We start from the raw sequence: 23,521 nt of genomic DNA, 5'->3' as shown, positions 1-23,521 counted from the left end.
GGAGCAAAGAAAACAATCTTGTGAGGCCCTGGTGGCTTTTGTCAGGGTGGCATACCTTTCTGGCCCTGCTGTGGCTTTGTGGGCTGAGGCCCGGCTCCCTCCTGCACCAGCTTCCCAAAGAGGATACTGAGGCCCTATGGGACCCAAGCCACCTTCGGCCAACTCGGGAATAGAATCCCAAATCTCTGCACTTGAGATTGTTGTCACGATAGAAGATGTACAATCATTAATTCATTAACTCATGCGTTCACCCATTCACTAACTCATCCATTCACTCAGTCACGAGTTCATTCACTTGCTTGCTCATCCATTCATTAATTTATCATTCTCTCTCTTTTTTTGTTGTTTTTTTTTTGTTTTTGTTTGTTTGTTTTTTGAGACAGGGTTTTTGCTGGGATTAAAGGCATGTGCCACCACGACCTGGCCATTTAATTTTTCAAAAAACTATTTATTTTTCTCCTTCTGAGGCTGGACATGGACTGAACTTGGGTTGTCCATCTTGCCAAGTGAGGGTTCTCACCCTCTGAGCCATCCTTCCTTTTTGAGACAGGGTCTCTTACTCTACCTGGCACTCACGGATTCAGCCAGGCTGAATGGCAGGTGAGCCCCAGGATCTTCCTGTGTCTGCCTCCCCAGTTCTGTCACTAGAGAGGCTTTTTTCTCAAGTGCTGAGACCTGAGCTCAGGTCCTCAGCGTTGAGCGGAACCTCCCCAGCCTCCTGCTGTTGTTTTGAGTCTCATGTAGCCCGGGCTGGTCTAGAACTCCCTCCTTAGTTGAAGCTGCCCTGAACTCCTGATCCCCATCTCTCTGCTTCTCGGTTCCGGTGTTGCAGACATGCGCCACCATGCCTGGTTTTCACATGAGTGTGTAGGACCTGAACTTGGTTCTTCAGGCTTGCACAGCAGGCACTTTACACACTGAACCATCTCCCTAGGCTCACTGGGACATAGTTTAATGCCACAACGATTCACACCACAAGCTCACAGGACAAATGAAGCAGGTCAGGAGCACATGAGAGCAGAGCCCAGAATTAGACATTTAGCAGCAGCTGTGCACCAGGTTCTAGGCACCCCAGAGACGTGGAGAATCCAGTCGCTAATGTCACAGTGGATGGAACAGTGTTCCAGGAATAGGAAGCAGTATTGTACAGCAGCACAGATGGAGAGGAAACTTAAGCCTCATGTAGCCCAGGCTGGCTTCAGACTCCCTCAATAGATAGCCAAGGCTGGCCTTAAATTCCAGATCCTCCTGCTTCCCCCTACCAAGTGCTGGGGTTAGATGTGTCCTGCCACACCCAGCAGAAGGTCTCCAACCCCTCATTTCTCACACAGACAGTGAACCCACCCACTTTTTACTGCCCCTCTCAACCCCACCTACATCCATCCCTGATCATGTCTCCTAGAAGGAAATAAGGTAGTCTCCTGCCCAGGTGTACCACCTACACCTCATCAAGTGGAGACCAAAGTCTCTCGAATGTGAGCAGCTACAGGAGCACCCCTGCCCCACCCAGCTGAGTCAGACCTGGCAGTGCCCTGCAGAGGTGTGGCCTTGACAATCGGGTCTGGCCGGGACCTGGGTGGTGCTGGGCACTATCTTTACCTGAAGGGATCTTTGAAACCACCCTTTCCGAAACCAAAGCCACTCTGAAAGTTCCCTGGCTCTGGTTAGGCCCTTATTAGCTTCTCCAGAGAATCAGGGCTCCAGAGGCCTGCTCCCACTACCCATGTCTGCATTGTGCAGAGACTCACCAGAAGCCCTCATTGAGCAGAAGAGAAAAATCAAGGCTCCAAAAGGTTGAAAAATTATACTATAGGTCACACAGCCAGGTCCAGATTGGGACCCAACTGCTTTCTTTTGGGGGTGGGCATCAAGCTCCTTGTGTCCAAATCTTAAATCTGGTGTGGATACGTTGTGTCCAAATCTTAAATCTGGCATGGATACATTGTGTCCCAATCTTAAATCTGACATGGATACATTAGGCAAATAGAGCAAGTCATGGGTTTCCCCATGTAAAAGAGAGCATGCTAGCACTCTCTAGAGGTAAAGGGTAGGGAATGAGCCCATAGCCTGTAAAAGGCCCTGGAGTAAGCGTGGGCTATACCCTAGTGTTTCCAAGGAATATTTAGGGGTCAGAGGCAGGAGATCAGGGTGGTGACAGCAGATTACACAGGGCCTGGAGGTTATGGGATGGACTTTGACCCAGGCCAGGTGGGCCACAGGGGGCTTTGAACAAGGAAGAATATGGTGAGAGACAGATGTCCCCAAGACCATGCACAATGAGAGCATCAGGGAGGGCCCAGCTCCATGTTCTCTACCTGGCCTGAGAGAAAGAGGCAGGGACCTGAGTGACATTGGATGGGGCCCAGCACAGAGGTGGGTGGAGTTAGATTCTGCATCTCCCAGGCCAAAGCAGCTGGACCAGGTGCATGGGCTCCTGACAGCTGTGTACACAGACCAAGGCAGATGGACATCTAGGGGCTGCCACTACCATCTAGGTTTCTTTTCTGTGGCTTTAAAAGCTGATACACATTTGCTGGGCAACTGGGGCAAGTCACTTTACCCTCTGCCCCAATTTCATCCTCTCTAGATGGGGCTTGTGCTAGCATCCATCCATAAGTGGGAAAAAGAACAGTATGTGAAAAAGCTCTGAGGCAGACATGTCCTGTGTTGCACAGCGGCCTACCCTCTCTAGACTGTGTGGACTGTGACCACTCAGAAGGCTGAAGCTTCTCAGGAGGTGTGGCTGCAGTAGACAGTTGGCATATCCAACGACATGCCAGGACTGAAAAATTCTAGGAAACTGTTGTTTTGAGAGGGTCATAGGGAAGATATTTAGGGCCACAAATTAATGAAGACCTCTCTAAAACTTCAGGTAGTCAGAAGTTTCCGGTCTGGCTCCCTCAGGTATCGATACCAGTTTTCTGAGTCATACTTCCTAGAGTGACACTCCTGAGCTTAGCTGGATTCACCCACCTCTCTAACCAACTCAGAGACTGGCATGGAGTCTTTCGAGCCCCTTCTGAGGCCTACTAAGCAAAAGCCTCCACACCTCTAGGCTCCAGTTTACCCATTTGTCAATAGTGGAAAACAACAGTTCTTCCCACCTATGTCCATTGCATGGCTATAAACAAAACCTTAGAAATTATTGTGTGCTGTTGATGTTGTTTTCTAGGTAGCGTGCCTCCGGGGAAAGCAGGGACCTAATATGTTTTGATGGTCAGTATTTTTCTCCCCAGCCCAACAGAAGACTCAGTTTCCCAATCTTGATCCCAGTGGAAGGGGAGCAGTCCCTTCCATACTCCACTCTTGCTCCATACCTACCCATGTCCTGCTCTGCCTGGTCCCCAACTCCCAATTCCCAACCCATCGCAGAGATGAGCCACTCACAAAGTCTCGCCCATCAAGGACCGCCCCTCACAAGCCACGCCCACAAAAGGTCCTCAGCTCTCCAGCCTTGTCCTGGTCCTCATCCCGGAGCAGACGTCCCGGATCACAGCCTGGCTCCATCCTCCTGTCAGCGCTGTCTCCTCCCCATCCCATGTGTTTCTGTCCTTCTCTCAGTGCTGGCCCGGCGCCATCCCAGAAAAGGCTCCGCCCTATCCTAGGGAAAGCCCCGCCCCTTCTAGGGAAGGCTCCTCCCTATCCTAGAGTTGGCCCAGTCTCGCCACCACGCCCCAGAAGACCTGGGGTCATCCCCTTGGCTCCCCGGCTGAGGCGGGCCGAAGCGCAGGCCCCGCCCCATCAACACAGGCTCCGCCTCCTCCGCGCGCCGGCTCCGCCCAGTCCGGCTTCCCAGACTCCGGAGGCTGCGGCGGGACGCGGGGCGTCATGGCGGCCTCGGAGCGCCGCGCCTTCGCTCACAAGATCAACAGGTAGCGAGAGTGGCCGCGGTCACGGCCGTTCTGGGAGGGACGGGCGAATGCTGGGGGCTGGCGGGCAGTGGGGGGCGTGCCGGGCTCCCCGAGGACTTCCCGGAGGAGGAAGCGCATCCCAGGTCGGTGCGGGCCGGGCTCGAGAGTGCTAGGCTGCATTCCAACCCTCCTGCGGTCTTTCCCTCCGCCATCCTGAGGAAATTCGCACCCCTCCCCCGCCCAGGGTCCCGGGACCCAGCTGTCTGGGAAGAAGAGGGAGCTGCTGGAGCTGGGGGACAGCTGGGGACAGCCTCTCAGTCTCCTGCCTCAGCCTCTCCCAGCACCGGCTGGGCGTGGAAGGGGGGCGCTGGGGACAGAACCAGCTGGTGGGCAGACAGGGGAGGGGATAGGCGACAGATGCTGGGGGATCCCTTTCCGTGGCCACTGGATTGTGAGAGAGGCTCAAATCTGGGATAGGCTAGTAATCATCTCTGGTACCCGATCCACTGGAGACCTGTCTGACCACCCTTAGGTGAGAGAAGCCACTCTGTGGGTCCCACCCTGATGGAGACTCGAGAAAGTTGCCCTATTCTTGGATTTTCCTGTGGTGGGACAAGCATAGATGTGTCAGTGGTGTGATGGGGGATCTATAAGACAGGAAGTAGGGGTAGGATCTCAATGGTCCACCTAGTATAGTTTAACACAGACCTAAAGGAGAGAAGCTCTCCTGCCCATCATTCAGGGAAGAAGCAAGTGTGAAGGCCCTGGGGCCACAGAGCGACCAATAGGAGCAGATTTAATAGGGCCTTGGAGACCAGAAGGACGACTTTGGCTGTGACCCCAAGTGAAGTAAGAGCCATAGAGAGTTCTGGGCAGAGGAGGGTTGTGACCTAGGGCAGAGCAGTTGGGCAGTTCTCTGTTTCCCCCTAGTACCTAAGTCCTAAGTTGCCTCCTAAGTCCTTATGCCTTTGGCTCAAGTGAGAAAGATAGGTCTTGTGCAGGGCCATAGCTGTGCAGCCCAGGGTAAGATCCTGGGTCTTAATGCAGTAAGGAAGCCCAAGACTTCCCAAGCAGCCCGTAGACAAGTCAACGCTTTTGCACACAGACCTGAATGTGTAATTCACCTATCCACTGAGTTCGCCCACGAATCCCAGTTGAACCAAACATCAGTGGACTGGATGGAGTCTTGGTTTTACTCTGTTGTGTTTTGTTAGTCTGAGATTGGGTCACGAAGCCCACGCTGACCTCAGATGCGTGATGTAGCCAAGACCGGCTGTGAACTCCTGGTCCTCTGACCCAGTGCTGGGCATACAGGCGTGCCACACTCAGTTTCTATAGTAGCCACATCTGCTGCTTTATTTTGTTTTGAGAACGGTTCTCACCCTCACCCTAGCCTGGAACTGACTGTATGATCCAAAGTGGCTTCAAAATCCCAGCAATCCTACCTTAGCTTTCTGAGTGCTGGGGATGACTACGTTTTAAAATTACATATCTTTTATTTTACTGTGTGTATACATGTGTATACCTGTGTGTGTGTGTGTGTGTGTGAGAGAGAGAGAGAGAGAGAGAGAGAGAGAGAGAGAGAGAGAGAGAGAGACAGGATGCTTGTGGGAGCCTTTTCTTTCTACTTGTGGTTTCCTGGGATTATACTCAGGTCATCAGCAAGTTACTACTGAGCCATCTTGCCAGCCTCCCTTGATCTTCTTTGAGGCAGGGCCACTCATTGGGACCTGAAACTGGAGTGCTAGAACTGTTCAGGGAGACCTTGGGGATCCTACAGTTTGTTATGTGAGTGTTGGAGATCTGGAATATATGCCCGTTGATCCCATTACAGATCCCATTACTTGATCCCATTACAGATGGCTATGAGCCACCATCTGGTTGCTGGGAATTGAACTCAAGAAGACTGGAAGAGCAGTCAGTGCTTTTTTTTTTTTTTAATGAATTATTTATTATATGTGAGTACTGTGGCTGACTTCAGACACTCCAGAAGAGGGCATTGATCCCATTACAGATGGTTGTGAGCCACCATGTGGTTGCTGGGATTTGAACTCAGGACCTCTGGAAGAGCAGTCAGTGCTCTTAACCGCTCTCCAGCCCCAGGTTCTGGCTTGACATCCTGACCATTATAACCATAGGCCGGGTTAACCTTGCCTGGTGGGATGAGCTCCACAGTTGCTACAGTATCTCTTGTTGCACTTGCCACCTGATCTGTGGAAACCCAGTCAATTCAACTCAGTGTGTTGCCTCTGTTAAGAAATACACTTATTATCACATGATGTGTGTGTACACATGCCTGGTGGGATGAGCTCCACAGTTGCTACAGTATCTCTTGTTGCACTTGCCACCTGATCTGTGGAAACCCAGTCAATTCAACTCAGTGTGTTGCCTCTGTTAAGAAATACACTTATTATCACATGATGTGTGTGTACACAGTATCACAGCGCAGGTGAGAGGTCGGAGGTCAACTTGAGGGTGATGCTTTCTTCCCCCTTTGCAGAGGTCAGAGCCAGGTTATCACACTTGGTGGTGAATGCCCTTACCTGCTGAGCCATTTTGCAGACCATCTCTGTTCTTAAAAATGTCTTCTGCCAGCAATGGTGGTGTATGCCTTTAATCCCAACACTGGGGAGGCAGAGGCAGGTGGATCTCTAAATCTGAGGTCAGCCTGGTCTAAAGATCACGTTCCAGGATGGCCAGGACTACACAGAACCCCCTGTGGGGAGGTGTCGTCTATCAGGCCACATCTGGGGGAGAAATATCAGCATAATGGTGCGTGCCTGTTATTCTAGCATGTAAGCCATGTGAAGGAGGAGGGTTGTGAACGCAAGCCCAGCCTGGGTTACATAGTGAAAGTTGGGCCAGCCTAGACTGTACAAGACCCCCTCTCAAAAGATGTTTGGGGGTTAGCAAGATAACAAAGTCAGTAACAGCCTTACAAGCATGAGGCCCAGAGTTTAGTACCTGACACCAGAGTATAAGCCAGCTAGGACTAGCAGTAACCCTGGGGCTCTGGGAGGATGGAGAATGGGGACTTCCGGCAGCAGAGGCTGGAGAATGGTGGCTGCCGGGAGCTTGAGGATGGGGAATGGTAGCTTCTGGGAACTCGATGACCGGCAGCGTGTCCTGGTGGAGAGCCCCAGGCCAGTCTCAGACAGTAAGATGGATGGTTCCCGAGTCGACCTCTGACCTCCATCTGCACATACACATCTTCACACACACACACACACACACACACACACACACACACACACACACACATTGGATGCACTTCTACCCAGTTACTCCCTAGTAATGGGGCACAAGGCCACTGTAGGAATTCAGAACGCGTACTCAGCATCTCCCGTGACTGGGGTTGCAGATCCGTCAGTTTTCCAAGGCCAATAGCAGTGTCCCACGCTCCCTAGCATTTTCTACAGCCAAAGAGAACAGCTGGGCTGGGGCCACATCCTGGCTCTGTCCTGGCATCTTTTAAAAAATAATTAACCCGGGGCTGGGGATTTAGCTCAGTGGTAGAGCACTTACCTAGGAAGCGCAAGGCCCTGGGTTCGGTCCCCAGCTCCGAAAAAAAGAACCAAAAAAAAAAAAATAATAATAATTAACCCACCGGCTCTGAGTGCCTCAGGCTTCAGGGGAGTCTGCTTGGAGGTTTGAATCTGAGCACAGAACCTTCACTTTCACTTTAATTTACTGTGGCTGGAGAGCTGGCTCGGGCTAAGGTAAGCTGACCCAGGTTCGGTTCCCAGCACCCACAGGTTGTCTCACAATCATCCATAACTCCAGTTCCAGCAGATCGCACATCCTTCGCTCTTCCAAGCTCCAAGGGCACCAGGCATACACATGGCGCCCGTACATCCACGCAGGCACAGCGCTCAACCACATAAAATAAACAACAAATCTAAGTTTACTTGTGTTGCTAGGGTCAGTGAGGGCCCAGCAGGTGAGGGGCTTGCCACCAAGTCTGACATCCTGAGTTTGATTCCCAGTCGTGGGAGGAGGAAAACAACTCTTGTCAATTGTCTTTTCCTTGGTTTTGGTTTTGCTCCTGTAAACCAGGGGCTTCAGGCATGCAAAGCAAGCACGTGACTGGTGCTACCCTCCAGAAACAACAACTGGTTTATTTTGCATGTGGAAGGGGCATGCAATGACACACATGTGGGGGGGGGGTGTCACAGTGGGACCCCAAATTCAGGTTTTTGGCTGTTTGATTTTTAAGACAGACTAGGACTGGGGTGGCTCGTCACAGCTCTTGATTAGTAAGTGTGAGGAGGGGTCCCTAGCACCCCAGAAACTTACTGAGAAAAGAGTTACTCAGGCCCACAAAAGATGTCCTACCTGTCCAAAAGCACACAGCGTCAGGGTGCCTTTCCAGTTCAGCTCATGTGGGTTGGTCAGTCCATGGGGAAGGCTGGGGTTCCATCCTGTGCCACAGAGGAGCCCTCTCCCACCCTCAGCTGTCCCTGGAGGGAGCAGCTCCCTAGAAGCTGGTGTGAACCAAGGCAGTTTCTCTTCCACAAGCCACTGTCTGCATGTTTCCCCGAAGGTTCTTGAGGTGAAAGGCTGAAGTTAGGGGTTGGAGGGCAGGGTTGAGGTGCAGCTTGTGCTGGAGCCCCTGCCGTGAATCCTCCAGTGAGGGGGTGTACCTCAGCCACAGGAGGCCAGAGGTCATCCTCAGCACTGCAAAACAAAGTAGCCTATTGAACAGCTAGAACCACCGCCTCATTAGCGTCCTCATCCTAGACTCCCCGAGAACCCACACTTATAGAATGCTTACTGAATGTCAGTAGGGAGGTCCTCTGGTCTCCCCTGACCCCTCTGAGGTCAGGGCAGCTGTGAGTGGGTAAACTGAGGCTGGGAGGCAGGAGCATTGTGCCAGACCTGGGGGTGCTGGATTGGTGTGCGTGGAGAAGCCATGAAATATGGGGGGAGCATGTGTCCCTCTGGACCTTGATGGGTCTAGGAAGGAGACAGTGGGGGAGGAACCTGTCACTCCCTCGGGCCTGGCACAGTGATATTTCCCTGTGTTTGGTGTAGGGACAGATTGGGAGTGCAGAGGGGCCTGCATCCTGTATCACCTGTTTGTTTAGTTGTGCGGTACTGTCCATGGAACTTAGGGTCAGCCCACTGCCACAGCACTACACCCAGCTCACTGTTGTTCTTAGTCTGTTTACATTTGTGTGTGTGTGTGTGTGTGTGTGTGTGTGTGTGTGTGTGTGTGTGACCCAAAGTAAGGGGACCCCTTTGGGAACTCAGTTTTCTCTCTCTCTGCCGTGTGAGTCTGGGGTGTTCGTGCTCAGGGGTCAGGGCAGTGCTTTATACCTGGGAGCCATCTCACACGCCTCTTTTATTGTTTTTTTTTTTCTTTTTGTTTTTAAGCCCTTGTTTTTATTTTTCCTTTCATCACTGGAGGTCTCTCCTACAAATAAAACTACCCTCATTCCCCCACCACACCATTCTGAGTTTCCTTGTTTCCCACACCCCCTCCTGTCTTCCCAGGACTGTGGCTGCTGAGGTCCGGAAGCAGGTGTCCCGGGAACGCAGCGGCTCGCCCCACTCCAGCCGACGCTCCAGTAGTTCTCTGGGGGTGAGTCCCTGTGCAGTGGCTGACAGTCGAGGGGTACACGCTGCTCTGACGCTGCTAGGACCAGTGGCCAGGGAGGAGGGGGTCCTTGTGTCCTTCACACATCTGTACAGATGCAGGGGTGTGTGTATGTTCCAAGGGTGGTCAGGGGGTGACACCAGCTTCCTGGACCACCCAGATGGGGCTCCAGGCTGGTGGCTGGAAGAGACTTCCTGCCTCAGGGGGAAGGGGTGGGGCCTCAGGAACTATCCCAGCCATTCCTTTTACCCTTAGAGTCTTTCCAGACACGAGGGTGTGATTTCCTTCCTGGAGTCCTTGGAGGGAGGCGGCAGGCCCCTAGCCAGCCTGCTGTGGAAAGTCTGAGTTCACCGACTCCCATAGACCCTCCACAGCCTCGGAGGCTCCCACCACCCCCACTGCAGGCTAATGTCAGCTGGGAGCGTATGTCCAACCCCTCACCGGGGCACCATGGCCACTGTACTCCAATCAGGTCCCTCTGACGGAGGTCATTGAACCCCTGGACTTTGAGGATGTGCTTCTGAGCCGGCCACCTGAAGTAGAGCCCGGTCCCCTCAGGGACATGATAGAGTTTCCAGCTGATGACCTAGAACTACTGAAGCAACCCCGAGAATGCCGGACCACAGAATCTGGGGTGCCAGAGGATGGGTGCGTTCTGCACACACACACAAACCCCACTCCCTCTCCCAGAGTCTCATATTCCCAGGTTCACCTTCAGGCTCTAGACACCTGTGTGGCCTTGGGCAAATCACTGTCCCTCTCTGAGCCTTCATTTCTGCATCTTTGATTAAAAGTATCTTTGTTATTGTTTGTGGATGTATGTTTGTAGTGTGTGTGTGTGCCTTGTGTGTATACTGCGTGTGCGTGTGTGTATGTGTGTGTGTATGTATTTGTATGTGTTCAGTTGATAGGTGTGCAGGTTCATGCACGCACCTGGACAGAGAACAAAGGTCACCTTCAGGGATTTTCCTCTTTCTTGTTTTTCCTAATATATTGAGGCAGAGCCTCTCACTTGAACCCAGAGCTCGCCAAGTTGGCTAGCCTTGCTAGCTGGCTTGCCGTAGGGGTTCCCCGCTTCTGCTTTCTGAGTTTGGGATCGGCGTGGGCCACCATGCCCACCTGCTTGGCAGGTGCGGAGGTCTGAAAGGTGGTCTTCATGCCTGCGTGGCGACCACACCACTGGCCTCCTATCTCTCCAGCGACAGCTTTCCACTTTTTAAAGATTTATTTTATTTCACACGGATGGGTGTTCCACCTGCTGTAATTCTGTGTATCACCCAAGTACCTGGAGTTGCCAGTGGTTGTGAGCCACCATGTTGATGCTGGGGACTGAACCTGGGTCCTCTGTAGGAGCAGCCAGTGCTCTTGACCGCTGATCCGTGTCTGCAGCCTCTTGGTTTTGTGTTTTGAGGCAGAGTCTCATATAGCCCAGACTAAGTCCTGAACATCCGGTTCCCCACCCCTGGGATGACAGTGTGTGGCCTCCTGGTTTATGCAGTGCTGAGACGGGAACCCAGGCCGTGGGATACATGAAGCCAGCTACCAAGCTTCCTCCTCAGTCTCACACTGTGTCCCAGCCTGGTCTGTAACTCACAGAAATCCTCCTGCCTCAGCGTCCTGAGCTCTGGTAGCTATAGTCCTTTTCTCCTAGGCCTTTGGAAATGTTCACCCTGCCTCTGTTTACCCTGCTTGTATTTTGCTGTAGAAAGTTGGACGCCCAGGTGAGGGCTGCGGTGGAGATGTACTCAGAGGACTGGGTCATTGTACGCAGAAGGTGGGTCTTACCCAGAGCAGCTCAGGGGAGAAGGAGGGTGGAAGGGCTGCACTATTTGTGGTTTGTTCCTCTGTTTATCCACCCACTATCCCTTTTGCGAGCAGTTGGGCATCTTTAGACAAAGGTAAAAGGGGGCGGTTCATCATTCCTGAGTCCCCAGCTCCACCCCCTGCTTAGCCCCACCTCCTGCTTAGCCCCGCCCCACTTCCTGCTAGGTACCAGCACCTGAGTACAGCATACAGTCCCATCACTACAGAGACACAGCGAGAGCGGCAGAAAGGCCTCACCTGCCAGGTCTTCGAGCAGGATACCCCTGGGGATGAGAGGACAGGTCCCGAGGATGTGGTAAGGGGCCGCTGAGTGACGGGGGTCACTGAAGGTCAGCCTTGATCCCAGTGAGTGAAGTAAGCTCCATTCAGGAGTGGAAAGCGTCACAATAGTGCACATTTACTGAGTGCTTAGTGTATACTGATGGCTGTCTGATTGTTCTCCTTTCATCCTGTGAGTGGGGCCACAGCCATTATTCCTCTTCACAGAGAAACTGAGGCACAGCAAAGCTACTAATGCTTATATTTTCATAGTCGGCATTTACTGAACACTTACTGTATACCAATAACCACTGGTTATTACTAGTGTGAATTCCTTTGTTGCTGTAGGATGTATTTCGGGACGTGTGGCTTTAGCTCAGTGGGAAAGTGTTTGTGCGGATGCTAGGCACAGATTTTATCCTCAGCTGGGGTAGGGGCCAGGAAGGGAGATAAAGAATAGAGAAGGAAACGAGATACAGGAGGGGAAGAAACTGAGGCTGGTAGACAGGGCAGAGACTCAGTCACAGAGCTGAACTGGATTTGAGTCAGGGCTGTGAGCAGAGTTGACTGTAGGAGGTCCTAGGTTAGCCGCACACTTGGATCTTCCCTGGCAACGGCGGCGAACAGAGTCTCAGAGAAGGCTGATTGGTCCAGCCCAGGGACCTTACTGGGAGCTAATCCTTGGGGCTGGACAGTGTGGCCATTTTTAGCTTAGCCTAAAGACAGAGACATTATTAGATGTGTTCTGATTGGCCAGAGGAGAGTCTCCTGTGAGATGGGGTAGCCTCCTATAGCAGAGGTAAAGAGCTCTCTACATAGAAGTACTCCAGAAGTTTCTGGAGAGGCCAGCCGGGCCCCCAGATGGCCCCTGTAGTGGTGACCCCCACCTGGCTTGCCCCTCAGCTTCTGTCCATATAGACTAGATGTGTACGTGAACACACTCAGGAGAACAGGTGCATGCAGTTGGTGCTCAGTACTTGCACATTCTCTCCTGTAGGATGACTCCCAGCACTGTTCTGGCTCCCCAGAGGACACCCCTCGAAGCAGTGGAGCCTCAGGCGTCTTCAGCCTGAGGAACCTGGCTGCAGACTCCCTACTGCCCACACTGCTTGAGCGGGCAGCCCCTGAGGACGTGGACCGGCGCAATGAAGCCCTCAGGAGGCAGCACCGGGCCCCCGCCCTGCTCACCTTGTACCCGGCACCTGATGAGGTGGGTGCTCTTTGGCTAGCTCACTGTCCCCAGACCAGAATCCAGCCATCGTTTATTGGCTGCTTCCTGTATACCCATCTTCAGCTAGTGACACTTTGTGGATCCTCGTTTGTCTGACCTCCACTTATTGAGCACCAAATGCTTGTCTCTACAGTTCTCCAGCCTTATACCCACTACACCTACTATCTACTTCTCCACTGAATCAGCCAGCGTGCTGACCACCTACCATACCTGCCTCCCTGTCTCTGCATTTGTCTAATGCATACTCTTATGTTTTGTTTAACCATTTATTGAGTGCTGGCTGTATACATGTATATTTATTTAGTCACTATTTACTGGGTATGTAGTGAATGGAGATATTCCTCGGCTATGAAGTTATTCCCCTATAAATGTATTTGAAGTTCAAAGTACATAAGTCAGAAATGCATTCACGCTTGCACAGTGCCTCATGCTTATCGTCCCAGCACTTAGGAGGTAAAAGGATCAGACGTTCAAAGTCAGCCCTGGCTCTATAGTGAGTTTAAGGCCAACCAGAACTACATGAAACTGTCTCTGAAAAAAGAAAGAAAGAGAGAGAGAGAGAGAGAGAGAGAGAGAGAGAGAGAGAAAAGAAAGGAAGGAAGCAAGGAAGGAAGGAAGAAAAGAAAACCGTGAGGTGGAAAACCTCTCTTATACAGGTGTGGACCGTCTCGTGTGTTGTATAGAAACTGTCCTGAAGTGAAGTGTGGCTGCTTGGTTACACACCCATAAATCCTCGCAAAGTCACACACTTGGAGACCTAACTGCTAAAAATCAGAGGCTTTGTGTACATGTTTGTCCAGCCAGCCTTTAGTGAGTGCTTTCCTTAAATGCTGATATTTATCCAAACAAATCTGTTGGCACTTACTGTATATGAGTGATTGAACCAGCAAAGCTATATGGCTGATACCAGGATTGTAGCTGAGCTGGGCGGAGAAGACATTCCAGGCAGAGATAACATACAGAAAGGCTCAGCAGCAAGTCATTGAGTGAAGCTCCACCAGGCTTGGGGAATGGGACTGGAGCTGGGGTTGGGTGCAGCCCATCTTGGGCTGGGCATCCTAGAGCCTCCCTGAAGGATACATCCCAGAGCCCCCCACCCGCCTTGCAGGATGAAGCTGTAGAACGCTGCAGCCACCCGGAGCCACCCCGAGAGCACTTCGGGCAGAGGATCCTGGTGAAATGTCTGTCACTCAAGTGAGTCAGAGGGTAGCCCTGTGTGTTTCCCTACTGTGAGGGCACCATGGGCTTTTCCTTCCCCTGTCAATAGGCAAAGGTGCCTACATATGCTGCCTCTGCTTCAGCACATGCTGACCCCGACACACACACACACACACACACACTCACACTCACACACACTCACTCACTCACACACACTCACTCACACACACTCACACACACTCACTCACTCACATACACTCACTCACACACACTCACTCACTCACACACACTCACTCACACACACTCACACACACTCACTCACTCACTCACACACACTCACTCAGCCAGCCCGCTCACTAATAGTCTGGTCCTCCAAGCTGTGCCTGTGCTTCTCTGGGTCCCAAGACCTCCTCCAAGTCTGCGATCCACTCGTGGTCCTGTGTCCTGTGAGCATTTGCTGAGCGACTACGTGAGCGCATAGCTTTCCCAGCTTCTGGGACTGAGGGCTGGAATGGAGTTCTGTTTCCTGCTCTGATCCAGACAGAAATGGGGTCCAGGAGGGGCCAGGCCAGGCTCTGAGTGCACTTCCTGTTCAGTTCCATTCCCACGCTCTTTGGGCTGACGCTGATGAGCCTTGGACTGGCTGGGTGGGAGCCAGGCTCCGCCCTTCCATCCACCCTGTGTCTCAGCAGGAGGGTGGGCAGACCAGAGACAGACTCTTGAGTTTTACAAGTGTTATGCTCTCAAGCAGGATTCCCATGTTGTTCTGTGCCTCAGTTTCCCTCCTACACTCATCTGACAGGAGGGGGAAGATATAAGTTAGTATAGGCCTGGGGCTGCCTAAAACAGTGGGGGCCAGGGTGTAGTTCAGAATTCCACCATTTCGGTGATAGAATGTTGCATGCACGAAGCCCTGGGTCCATCCACAGCACTGTGGAGACAGGGTGTGATCCAGCACTTGAGAGTCAGAGCAGCAGAATTGGGAATTTAAGGTCATTCTTGGGTACAAAGGGAGCTAGAAGCCAGCCTGGGCTAAATCAGACCCTGTCCCAAAGGGGAAAGAAATGAAAGAAAGAAAGAAAGAAAGAAAGAAAGAAAGAAAGAAAGAAAGAAAGAAAGAAAGAAAGAGAGAAAGAGAGAAAGAAAGAGAGAGAAAGAGAGAAAAGAAAGAAGCAGGCAGGCACAGAGTGTGTGACTAACAGCTCTCAAGAGCTGGCCCCCATTTCCCGTAGGTTTGAGATTGAAATCGAGCCCATCTTTGGCACCTTGGCCCTATATGATGTGCGGGAGAAGAAAAAGGTAGGTGCTCCTCCTCCTCTTCCTCTTTTCCTCCTCCTCCTTTCTTCTCACTCCCTCCTCCCTCCTTCCCTATCTCTTTTTCAGTCATCCCTCCCTCCTCTTTCCTCCCTCTCCCTCCTCCCTCCTCCCTCTCCCTCCTCTCTCTCCCTCCCCCTCCTCCTCTTCAGTCTTTCTCTCTTATTCCTTGGTGGGGTGGCTATGAAGCAGTGTCTCTCAGCTAGCTGCCTCTCATATCCCCAGATTTCAGAAAACTTCTACTTTGACCTAAACTCGGACTCCGTTAAGGGGCTGCTCCGGGCCCATGGCACCCACCCGGCCATCTCCACCTTGGCGCGCTCTGCCATCTTCTCCGTGACCTACCCCTCTCCTGACATCTTCCTGGTTGTCAAGGTGCCTACTGGGGCCCTGCAAAGGGGTGATGATCAGAGCCAGAGTTCAGTGGGATAGCACTTGAAGGCTGAGGCAGGGGGATTGTGAGTTTGAGGTTGCTTGGGCTGCTTATAGAAACTTTGTCTTAAAAGCAAGCAGGAACAGTTGAGTCTTCCTCTGTGGATGGGGTAGGAAAGGTGAACTGGTGCATTCTGGGATTTCTTCAGTCAAGTTAGGTTTCAACAATGGAACAGCTCAAGTACTCTCAGGCCAGCCTGCTGTACTGAGCAGCTGAATCAGATCCTGTCCCAAAAGGGAAAGGTCCTTGAAGTCTAGCTCCTCAACCTGAAGGTTGCAGTGGTCATCATTTTATAGGTGGGGAAACTGAGGCACAGAACAGTTGCTTGGGGTTCCACAACTCCTAAGGTGTTCATGACTGGAGTTCCGGCCCTGGGGTGCAGGGTCATGGCTTTAGTGTGAACTGACAGAAACATAACATGTGCCATGGCCAAAGGCATCTCAGCTTAGCTGCCAGGGAGGCTACAGCTTCTGCTGCTCAGAGGAACACCGTGGGGAGAAAGGAATGCACTTCAGGTTACACCTCTCAGGTTGTACTCCATGAAGGGAAGTCAGGTTACACACCTGGAGCCAAGCCTGAGGCAGAGGCTGTGGGGCAGGCAGTGTTGCTGCCGGCTGTGCCAACCTGCCTTCTTACACAGCCCAGGACGACACCACCCACAGTGATGCCTCCCACTTCATTCAGTCAAGAAATGCCTCACAGATGAGATTATAGGCCCAGTTGAAGAGAGGTGTTTTCTCCAGTAGAAGAATCCTCTTTCCAGATATCCCTGGCTGGTATCAGACTGACAAAAAGCAGAACAAAGTCTGAGTCCTGTGAGACTCAGTTTCAAAACAAAAATGGAGCCCAGTGTGACCCGGCAGTAGAGGACCTTCCTAGAATCCTCCAGTAAGGGCCTGGGCGTGTGGCTGGGTAAAGTGCTTAGCCAGCGTTTCGGAGGCCCCACTCCCAGTATAAGAAAGAAAAAGAGACCAGGCAGTGGTTGCACATACACTTGGGAAGCAGAGGCAGGCGGGCCAAACTTAGTGGGTTGAGGCCTTCCCCGTCTTACAAAGCCAGTCTGAGGCCAGGTGGGAGGACTACACAGTGTGGACATGCCTCAAAACAAGACGTGAACGGTGAGGGGGTGGTGAGGGAGGAAAGTAGAAACTGGCCTTAGCAGTTGAAATCACCCTGTGTTCAACTTCCAGCACCCATGCTGGGAGGATCCAGTGCCCTCTTCTGGCCACCATGGGCACTGTGCTTACACATGCACAATTAAAAACAAAAATAAAATCTGTTACAGAGAAAAAGAGCTGGTGTAGTGGCATACACCTTCAGTCCCAACACTGAGAAGGCAGAGGCAGGTGGATATCTGTGACTTTAAGGCAGGCCTGGTCTGTGTAGAGAGTTCCACAACAGCCAGACCTAGGTAGTGAAAGCCTGTCAAAAAAAAAAAAAAAAAAAAAAAAAAAGAAAGAAAAAGAAAAGAAAAAAAAAAGAGAGAGAGAGACAGAGACAGACAGAGACCGACAGACAAGCAGACAGACACACACACACACATGCACAGAGGGGGAGAGATGGGAATGTAGAGAAAACATGAACGGCTTACAGTGGGCTGCAGGGAAGAGGCTGAGACACATCAGAAAGTGGAGCTGCTGGCAGAATACGGGAATCAATCCTGAGGACCTTGGGAGCCATGCCAACTGTCAGTGTGGCCAAGCGCCTAGGTAGTGATGGGGATTTGTTAGAAGGTAGGAGTCCTAGGTTCATCCCTAGTCTTGAATGAAGTAGGTGTGGGTCGAGGAGGGTCCAGAAGACTGAAAGGGAGCTAGAGGAGTCCCTCTCTGGGCCCTTCTACCCTGCAGCTGGAAAAAGTGCTGCAGCAGGGGGACATCAGCGAGTGCTGCGAACCCTACATGGTGATGAAGGAGGCGGACACGGTGAAGGTATGTGTGAGTGGGCGGGACATGGTGGGAGCGCAGGTCCTGAGGGTGCCACACAAGGGAGGGCCTCTGAGCTGGGGGGCGTGTGCGTCTCCCCACAGAACAAAGAGAAGCTGGAGAAGCTGCGCCTGGCCGCGGAGCAGTTCTGCACCAGGCTGGGCCGCTACCGCATGCCCTTCGCCTGGACAGCGGTGCACCTGGCTAACATCGTGAGCAGCGTCGGGCCACAGGACCGGGATTCCGACTCCGAGGGCGGTGAGGGCGCGCGCCGCTTGCTGGCTCACCTTGGCATTCACCTGTCGCCCTCCCTCTGCCATCAGCACTCTGATCTCTAATTCCTGTTCTGCTCCGCCACCACGCTGTTGTCTCCTAGAACGCAGACCCACTTGGGCCGAACGCCGCCGTCGGGGGCCCCAGGATCGAAGCTATAGTGGGGATGATGCCTGCAGCTTCTCCAGCTTCCGCCCAGCCACGTTAACTGTCACCAACTTTTTTAAACAGGTGACCTTGGTATAGGACAAAGGCCTTGGGAGGAAAGGAACACGGGTTTTTTTCCTGTCTTGGGAACTTTCAGCCCCCTTACCTTGGGAACTCTGTATCTGGCAGGAGGCAGAACGGCTCAGTGATGAAGACCTTTTCAAGTTTTTGGCGGACATGCGGCGACCATCTTCCCTGCTGAGGCGATTACGACCTGTGACTGGTGTGTGGCAGTCCTATAAAGTAGAGCTGTTGCTCACATAGTCATTCAGCAACCATACTGAGGATAATGGGTACTGGAGACCCAACCCCGGGGCATGGATAGGCAGTGGAAGGAACAGGGCAGCTACTGGGCTTTAGTTCCTGATGGGTGCAGCCTGCAGAGGCCTTCAGGAAACAGGCAGAGCCCCCGCAGAAGTAAAAGCCAAGTCCTTTCTCCCCAGCTCAGCTCAAGATTGACATCTCCCCTGCACCCGAGAACCTACACTTCTGCCTGTCCCCTGAGTTACTTCATGTCAAGCCCTACCCTGACCCCAGGGGACGGCCCACCAAGGAGATCCTGGAGTTCCCTGCCCGTGAGGTCTACGCCCCCCATACCTGTTACAGGTACAGCCTGTGGGTTGGGTGGGGCCCCATTTATCCTGTACGTGCACACGTGCACAATTATGCTTGTGTATTCTCGTGTGTGGGGAGGTGCTCAGGCACATGAGTGTGTCTAAGAGTGGATGAAAGTCAGAGAGCCGTCTTGAGTGCTGTGCTGCTCCTCAGGCGTTGTCCGCCTGGTCTTAAAACCCTTCCTATCACTCTCTTCATTTTATTTGAGGGAAGGTACAGCATGCAGTCGGAGGAAAACTTGCAGCGTCAATTGTTTTCTACTGTATGGGTTTGAGAATGGGACTCACATTACCAAGTTGGTGGCGATGCCTTTGCCTCTGAATTTTCTCAGGATCCCTTCCTTTTTTCTTTAACTTTTACTGTCATTATTATTATTTGTTGAGACAGGGTCTCACCATATAGCTCTGGCTGTCCTAGAACTTACTGTGTTGACCAGGCTGGCTTCAGACTCATTACCTATGCCAAGACCTGGGATTAAAGGTGTGCATTGCCATGCCTGGCTTTTATTATTTTTAATTGTCTGTGTGTCTGTGTGTGGGGGCACATGCACCTGTGTGTGACAACATGCACCTGTGTGTGAGTACATGCACCTGTGTTTGAGTACATCCACCTGTGTGTGGGTACATGCACCTGTGTTTGAGTACAAGCACCTGTGTGTGAGTACATGCACCTGTGTTTGAGTACACCCACCTGTGTGTAAGTACATGCACCTGTGTGTGAGTACATGCACCTGTGTGTGAGTATACACACCTGTGTAGGGTGCATGCACCTGTATGAGGTATTGAGTAGACCAGAGGCTTAGGATCCCCAGGTTGCAGGTGGTTGTGAGCCACCAGATAGGAGTGATGGGAATCAAATATGGGTCCTCTACAAGAGCAGGGTGTGCTTTTAACTAGAGCCTTCTTCTCTCCAGCTCCCAGTATTTTTATTCTCAGAAAGTCTGTCACAGCCTGGAACTTGCCAAGGCTGGCTAAGATCCACCTGTCTCTGCCTCCATGAGCTCCTGATCCTCCTGCCTCTGCCTTTCTAATGTTGAGATGGCAGATGTGCACCACTCTGTCTGTGACTGTGGTTCTGTAGTTGGGACCCAGGGCTGTGCATGCTGGGCAGGTGCAATGTTGACTATGCACCCGCCCAAGATGCCCGGTGCTTGCAGAAACAGGCATGGACACTATGTTTATAGATTGCCTCTTTTTTATTGTGGGGTGTGGGGCATAAGGGAGCTCATGTCCTTCTCCAGCCTTCTCCACGGGGCTGTCTTCTGCCTTCCATCCCGCCTGCTTGCTTCTGTCTCTGCTCTGCCAGGAAGCGGGGTGCACCGGCCAAGTCTAGCTGATGGGCAGCCAGCTCTGTCGGCCCTGCTCATAGATAGGCCCGGTGGAGCGCATTCAGTGTTCCCTGCAGCACAACTGGTCCTCAGTGGCATCCAGGTAGTCTCAGGCTGGGAGGGCTGCCATGTGGAGTCTAGGGAGGGAGACAGAGCTCAGTCAAGGCCAGCGTTGGGTGGAGGTGCCCTTCAGTGGGCCTAGGCCACATCCACTAGCCACCCCAGAGTAAACCCACCAGGCTCACCTCTGCTGGATCTGCCGCAGCCACTGTTGCTGCTCTGCCATCTCACGCTGCTGTCGCTGCACGTGGCCAGTGAGAGCCCACAAGAGGTGGTTCTGCTTATCGGCTCGATCCTGTGGGTAGCATAGTGACCTTAGCTGGGAAGTCTGGGTCCACTCCCATCTCCTGACCACTACAGGTTTCTCTGCCATGTGACCCAGCAAACGTCCAAGACCCTCTGCCTCAGTTTCCCTATTTGTAAGGTGTGTCTAAGATAGGACTTGCTTCGTATAGTTTGTAGATGCACGTCAAACACTACTGATTGGGTTCTTTCTTCATGGCACCAGAAGCCAGAGCAATAAGCATCCATTGAGCACTTACTGTATCCATCCCTCTGCCTCTGAAACTCACCTTTGCTCTGAAATGACAGTCACTACTCTTACTTTACTTCAAAGTTTATCTAGCGTGTGTGCATGCCATAGCACAAATGTTGGAAGTCAGGACAACTGTTGGGAGCAGGTTCTTGCCTTCCCCCCTGGGGAGCCTGGGGCTCGGTCTCAGGCCATTGGCCTTGTCAGCCTGTACCTGTGAACTACCTTGCTGATCCTGCATTCATTCATTTACTTCTTCTGAGACTGGGTCTCATGTACCCCAAGCTTAACTCAGATGTCTGTCTAGCCAGAAACCACCCTGGACTCCTAACCCCACCCTTTATCCCCAAGTGCTGGGGTTGCGGGTGTAGCCCCCGTGCCCAGTTATCTTTCTGTTCTTTTTGAGACAGGATATCACCAGGTAGGCAGCTGGCCTAACTTTGTAGCCAAGGCTGGCTTTAACCTTCTCTTTCTCCTGCCCCTGCCTCTGGAGTTCTAGAACCACAGGCGAGCACCGCCATGTCTGGTTCTTACCCTTGCTTGCAAAGGTCACTTCCAGAAGGTCACTGAGGCTGGAACCACATATACAACTGGAGGGTCCTCTAGCCCAGGGTTCAGTGGTGGCTTCCTTCTGGGGAGCAGGGTTGTGCCCCTGGGAGCCCCTTACCTTTAAATTCTCAAATTCTTGGTGGGCTTGGCCTAGCCAGGCACCTCTCAGCTGCACTTGTAGTCTCCGTACACTGTTCCGCAGAGCATGCTGGGCCCGGGCCACTTCCCTCAGCGATCGGGCTGTGGCTTCTGCTCGAAGGTGTAAAGTGTCCTCTTCTGCCTGCTCAACAGATGGTGTGGCTTCAGTGAGGTCACTAGGTCAGCTTTGCTCACCCAGCACGTCACTTTCCTTTGTTCTGGGCTCAACTTTTCCTCAGACTCTTGTCTGCCCAGCAACACCCCAGCTCTTGTACTCACCTGAATCTCCGACAAGCTGGTGCGAAGCTCCCGTGTTGCATCCCGGCCCTGATTGACCTCTCTTCCCAGAAATTCCAGTGCTTGGTCAAAAAGGCCCAGGTTGCGCCCAGCTTCTGTCAGGCGAGCTTCCGTGGCTTTGTACACACCATTGAGGGCCTGACCTAGCTGTAGGGCCCCGTGAAAGAGCAGGGTCAACTCTTCATATTGGGCCGGCTCTGGACCACCGAGAGGGGCCACTGGGGCAGGTCGCACTGCTGTTGCTATGGCCCATAGGAGGCAGAGAATAGGCACAACCATGGTGGACAGTCTCGGGGGTATGGCTCCTGTGCTGCTGTGGCCACCTTTTATTTCCACAGGCTGCCGTTAACCCCCCCTGGTCAATGATTAACCAGCCTCTGTTGCACAAGGGCCTGGCAGAGGCTCAGCCATTGCATCAGGCTGATGTCTAAGCAGGCCATGCTGGAATCACGCTGCTGGAACTCAGGGCCAGCTGTGTGTGGGGGTAGTGGGTGAGCTCAGACGGGGATCTCGGCGCCAGGGTCTGTATGACTATAGCGCTCCGCCTTGAGCCTCAGTTTCCCATCTAAGTGCAGACACGGCCTCCATGAACCATGGCTCCCTTCACACCCGACACAGCAGGTCCAGTGTTGCTGGGCCACCCACAGGGCCATCGAGGGGCTCCAGCCCAACGGAGGTTTGGGTCTTGTGATTCCCATTTACATGGACTCCAGACACTGTGTCATCTGCCCTCCGTGTCTCCTTCCTGCAAACAGCTACTTTCAGGGGCACTGGGTGTGGCTGATAGCCTTGAGGGGAGGGGACCGAGAGTGACTTGACGCCTCCTTCCAAGGTCACTGAGCCTGACTCCCTGCATAGTCTGTGATCCCTGCTAGCTTCGATTTAACTTCCTAGAAGACTCAGGGCAAGTACGGCACCCCCATTTTCCCTACCTAGGGGTCCCATGTGTAGTACTAAGCATTTGTTGAACACCTACTATGCGCACTCCAAAAGAGTTGTAATTGGAACATTGCACTCTGGAGGCTGAGGCAGAAGGAACATGAATTCAAGGCCAGCCTGGGCTACAGAACTAGATCCTCTCTTATTTGGAGAAAACAAGGGCTGAGGTGAAGCTCAGAGGTAGGAGGCTTGCCCGGCACTCAGCATTCACAGAAAATGGCCGTGGAGTTGTCATTTGAGTCCAGTGTTTGGAATGGAGTTTGACACCCAGAGGGTGCCACATGCGTGTTCTGTGGTGACTGTCGTTGTTTTCAGTTGTTGGGACTGTGTTTCAAAAGCAGGGCAAATTCTCCCATTAAACAGCTGGAGCGGGGCTGGGGATTTAGCTCAGTGGTAGAGCGCTTACCTAGGAAGCGCAAGGCCCTGGGTTCGGTCCCCAGCTCCGAAAAAAAGAACCAAAAAAAAAAAAAAAAAACAGCTGGAGCAACTGAGGCCTACAGGGTTAGGGTTTGTGCAGTTACAGTTAGGGAAAAGAGGCAGCACCAGGACTGCAGCCCCAGGTTCTGGTCCTCTCTGTATCTGAAAGACAGACGCCATATATAACACCAGTGGGCCAACGTGCTAGTGTGGGCTGGGGAGGCCAGTCATGCCACCTGGCTACTGGTAGGAGCACCTTTTGTAAGGGTTTATTTACTGTTTTAATTATTTATTTATTGTCTGGGGGCAGGATTGAACACAGATGTCCATAGAGGTCAGAGGCATCAGGTCCCCTGGAGCAGGCTGCTGTGGTGCTGTGAACTGAACTCGGATCCTCTCTAAGAGCAGTTCCCTAACTGCCGAGCCACCTTTCCAGCCCCTGGGCTACCACTGTAGACCTCCCGCCCTCGGGGCTGGCCGGGGCTTGATTGATAGAGTGCTTGCCTAGTGTGCACAAAGCCGGGAGCTCCACCCCTAGTACCTGATATGCCAGGAATAGTGGGACATGCCTGTCACC

General features: G+C 52.6%; 2 protein-coding genes across 10 annotated transcripts in view; one reads left to right on the top strand and one right to left on the bottom strand.

Moving 5' to 3' along the window:
• Nucleotides 1-3,701: 3,701 nt before the first annotated feature.
• Nucleotides 3,702-23,521, top strand: part of Dock6 (dedicator of cytokinesis 6) — a 52,219-nt gene continuing 32,399 nt past the window's right edge. For 4 of the 9 annotated variants that reach the window (XM_039081852.1, XM_039081851.1, XM_039081850.1 and 1 more), the window contains exons 1-14: nt 3,717-3,872; nt 9,348-9,435; nt 9,923-10,098; nt 11,156-11,224; nt 11,440-11,569; nt 12,530-12,742; nt 13,872-13,957; nt 15,154-15,220; nt 15,461-15,610; nt 17,516-17,596; nt 17,695-17,848; nt 17,967-18,094; nt 18,200-18,293; nt 18,514-18,676. In XM_039081852.1, the coding sequence (XP_038937780.1) occupies nt 3,829-3,872; nt 9,348-9,435; nt 9,923-10,098; nt 11,156-11,224; nt 11,440-11,569; nt 12,530-12,742; nt 13,872-13,957; nt 15,154-15,220; nt 15,461-15,610; nt 17,516-17,596; nt 17,695-17,848; nt 17,967-18,094; nt 18,200-18,293; nt 18,514-18,676 (1,643 nt within the window). In that variant the 5' untranslated portion in view covers nt 3,717-3,828. Of the gene's footprint in view, nt 3,873-9,347; nt 9,436-9,922; nt 10,099-11,155; nt 11,225-11,439; nt 11,570-12,529; nt 12,743-13,871; nt 13,958-15,153; nt 15,221-15,460; nt 15,611-17,515; nt 17,597-17,694; nt 17,849-17,966; nt 18,095-18,199; nt 18,294-18,513; nt 18,677-23,521 lie in introns of those variants that run through there. The other 5 variants (NM_001413911.1, NM_001394344.1, XM_039081855.2 and 2 more) reach the window with 4 other exon arrangements.
• Angptl8 (angiopoietin-like 8) lies at nt 19,862-21,888 on the bottom strand. Its single transcript, NM_001271710.1, has 4 exons — nt 21,571-21,888; nt 21,272-21,433; nt 20,258-20,367; nt 19,862-20,149 (listed from the first exon to the last, which is right to left on the bottom strand). Exons 1-4 carry the CDS (start codon nt 21,865-21,867, stop codon nt 20,122-20,124), a joined length of 597 nt encoding a protein of 198 aa, NP_001258639.1. The 5' UTR covers nt 21,868-21,888; the 3' UTR covers nt 19,862-20,121.

Source organism: Rattus norvegicus, chromosome 8, assembly GCF_036323735.1.
Source record: "Rattus norvegicus strain BN/NHsdMcwi chromosome 8, GRCr8, whole genome shotgun sequence".
In the NCBI taxonomy this organism is placed as follows: domain Eukaryota; kingdom Metazoa; phylum Chordata; class Mammalia; order Rodentia; family Muridae; genus Rattus; species Rattus norvegicus.
Note: the sequence above shows the minus strand (reverse complement) of the source record. Positions and strands in the feature narration are given on the sequence as shown.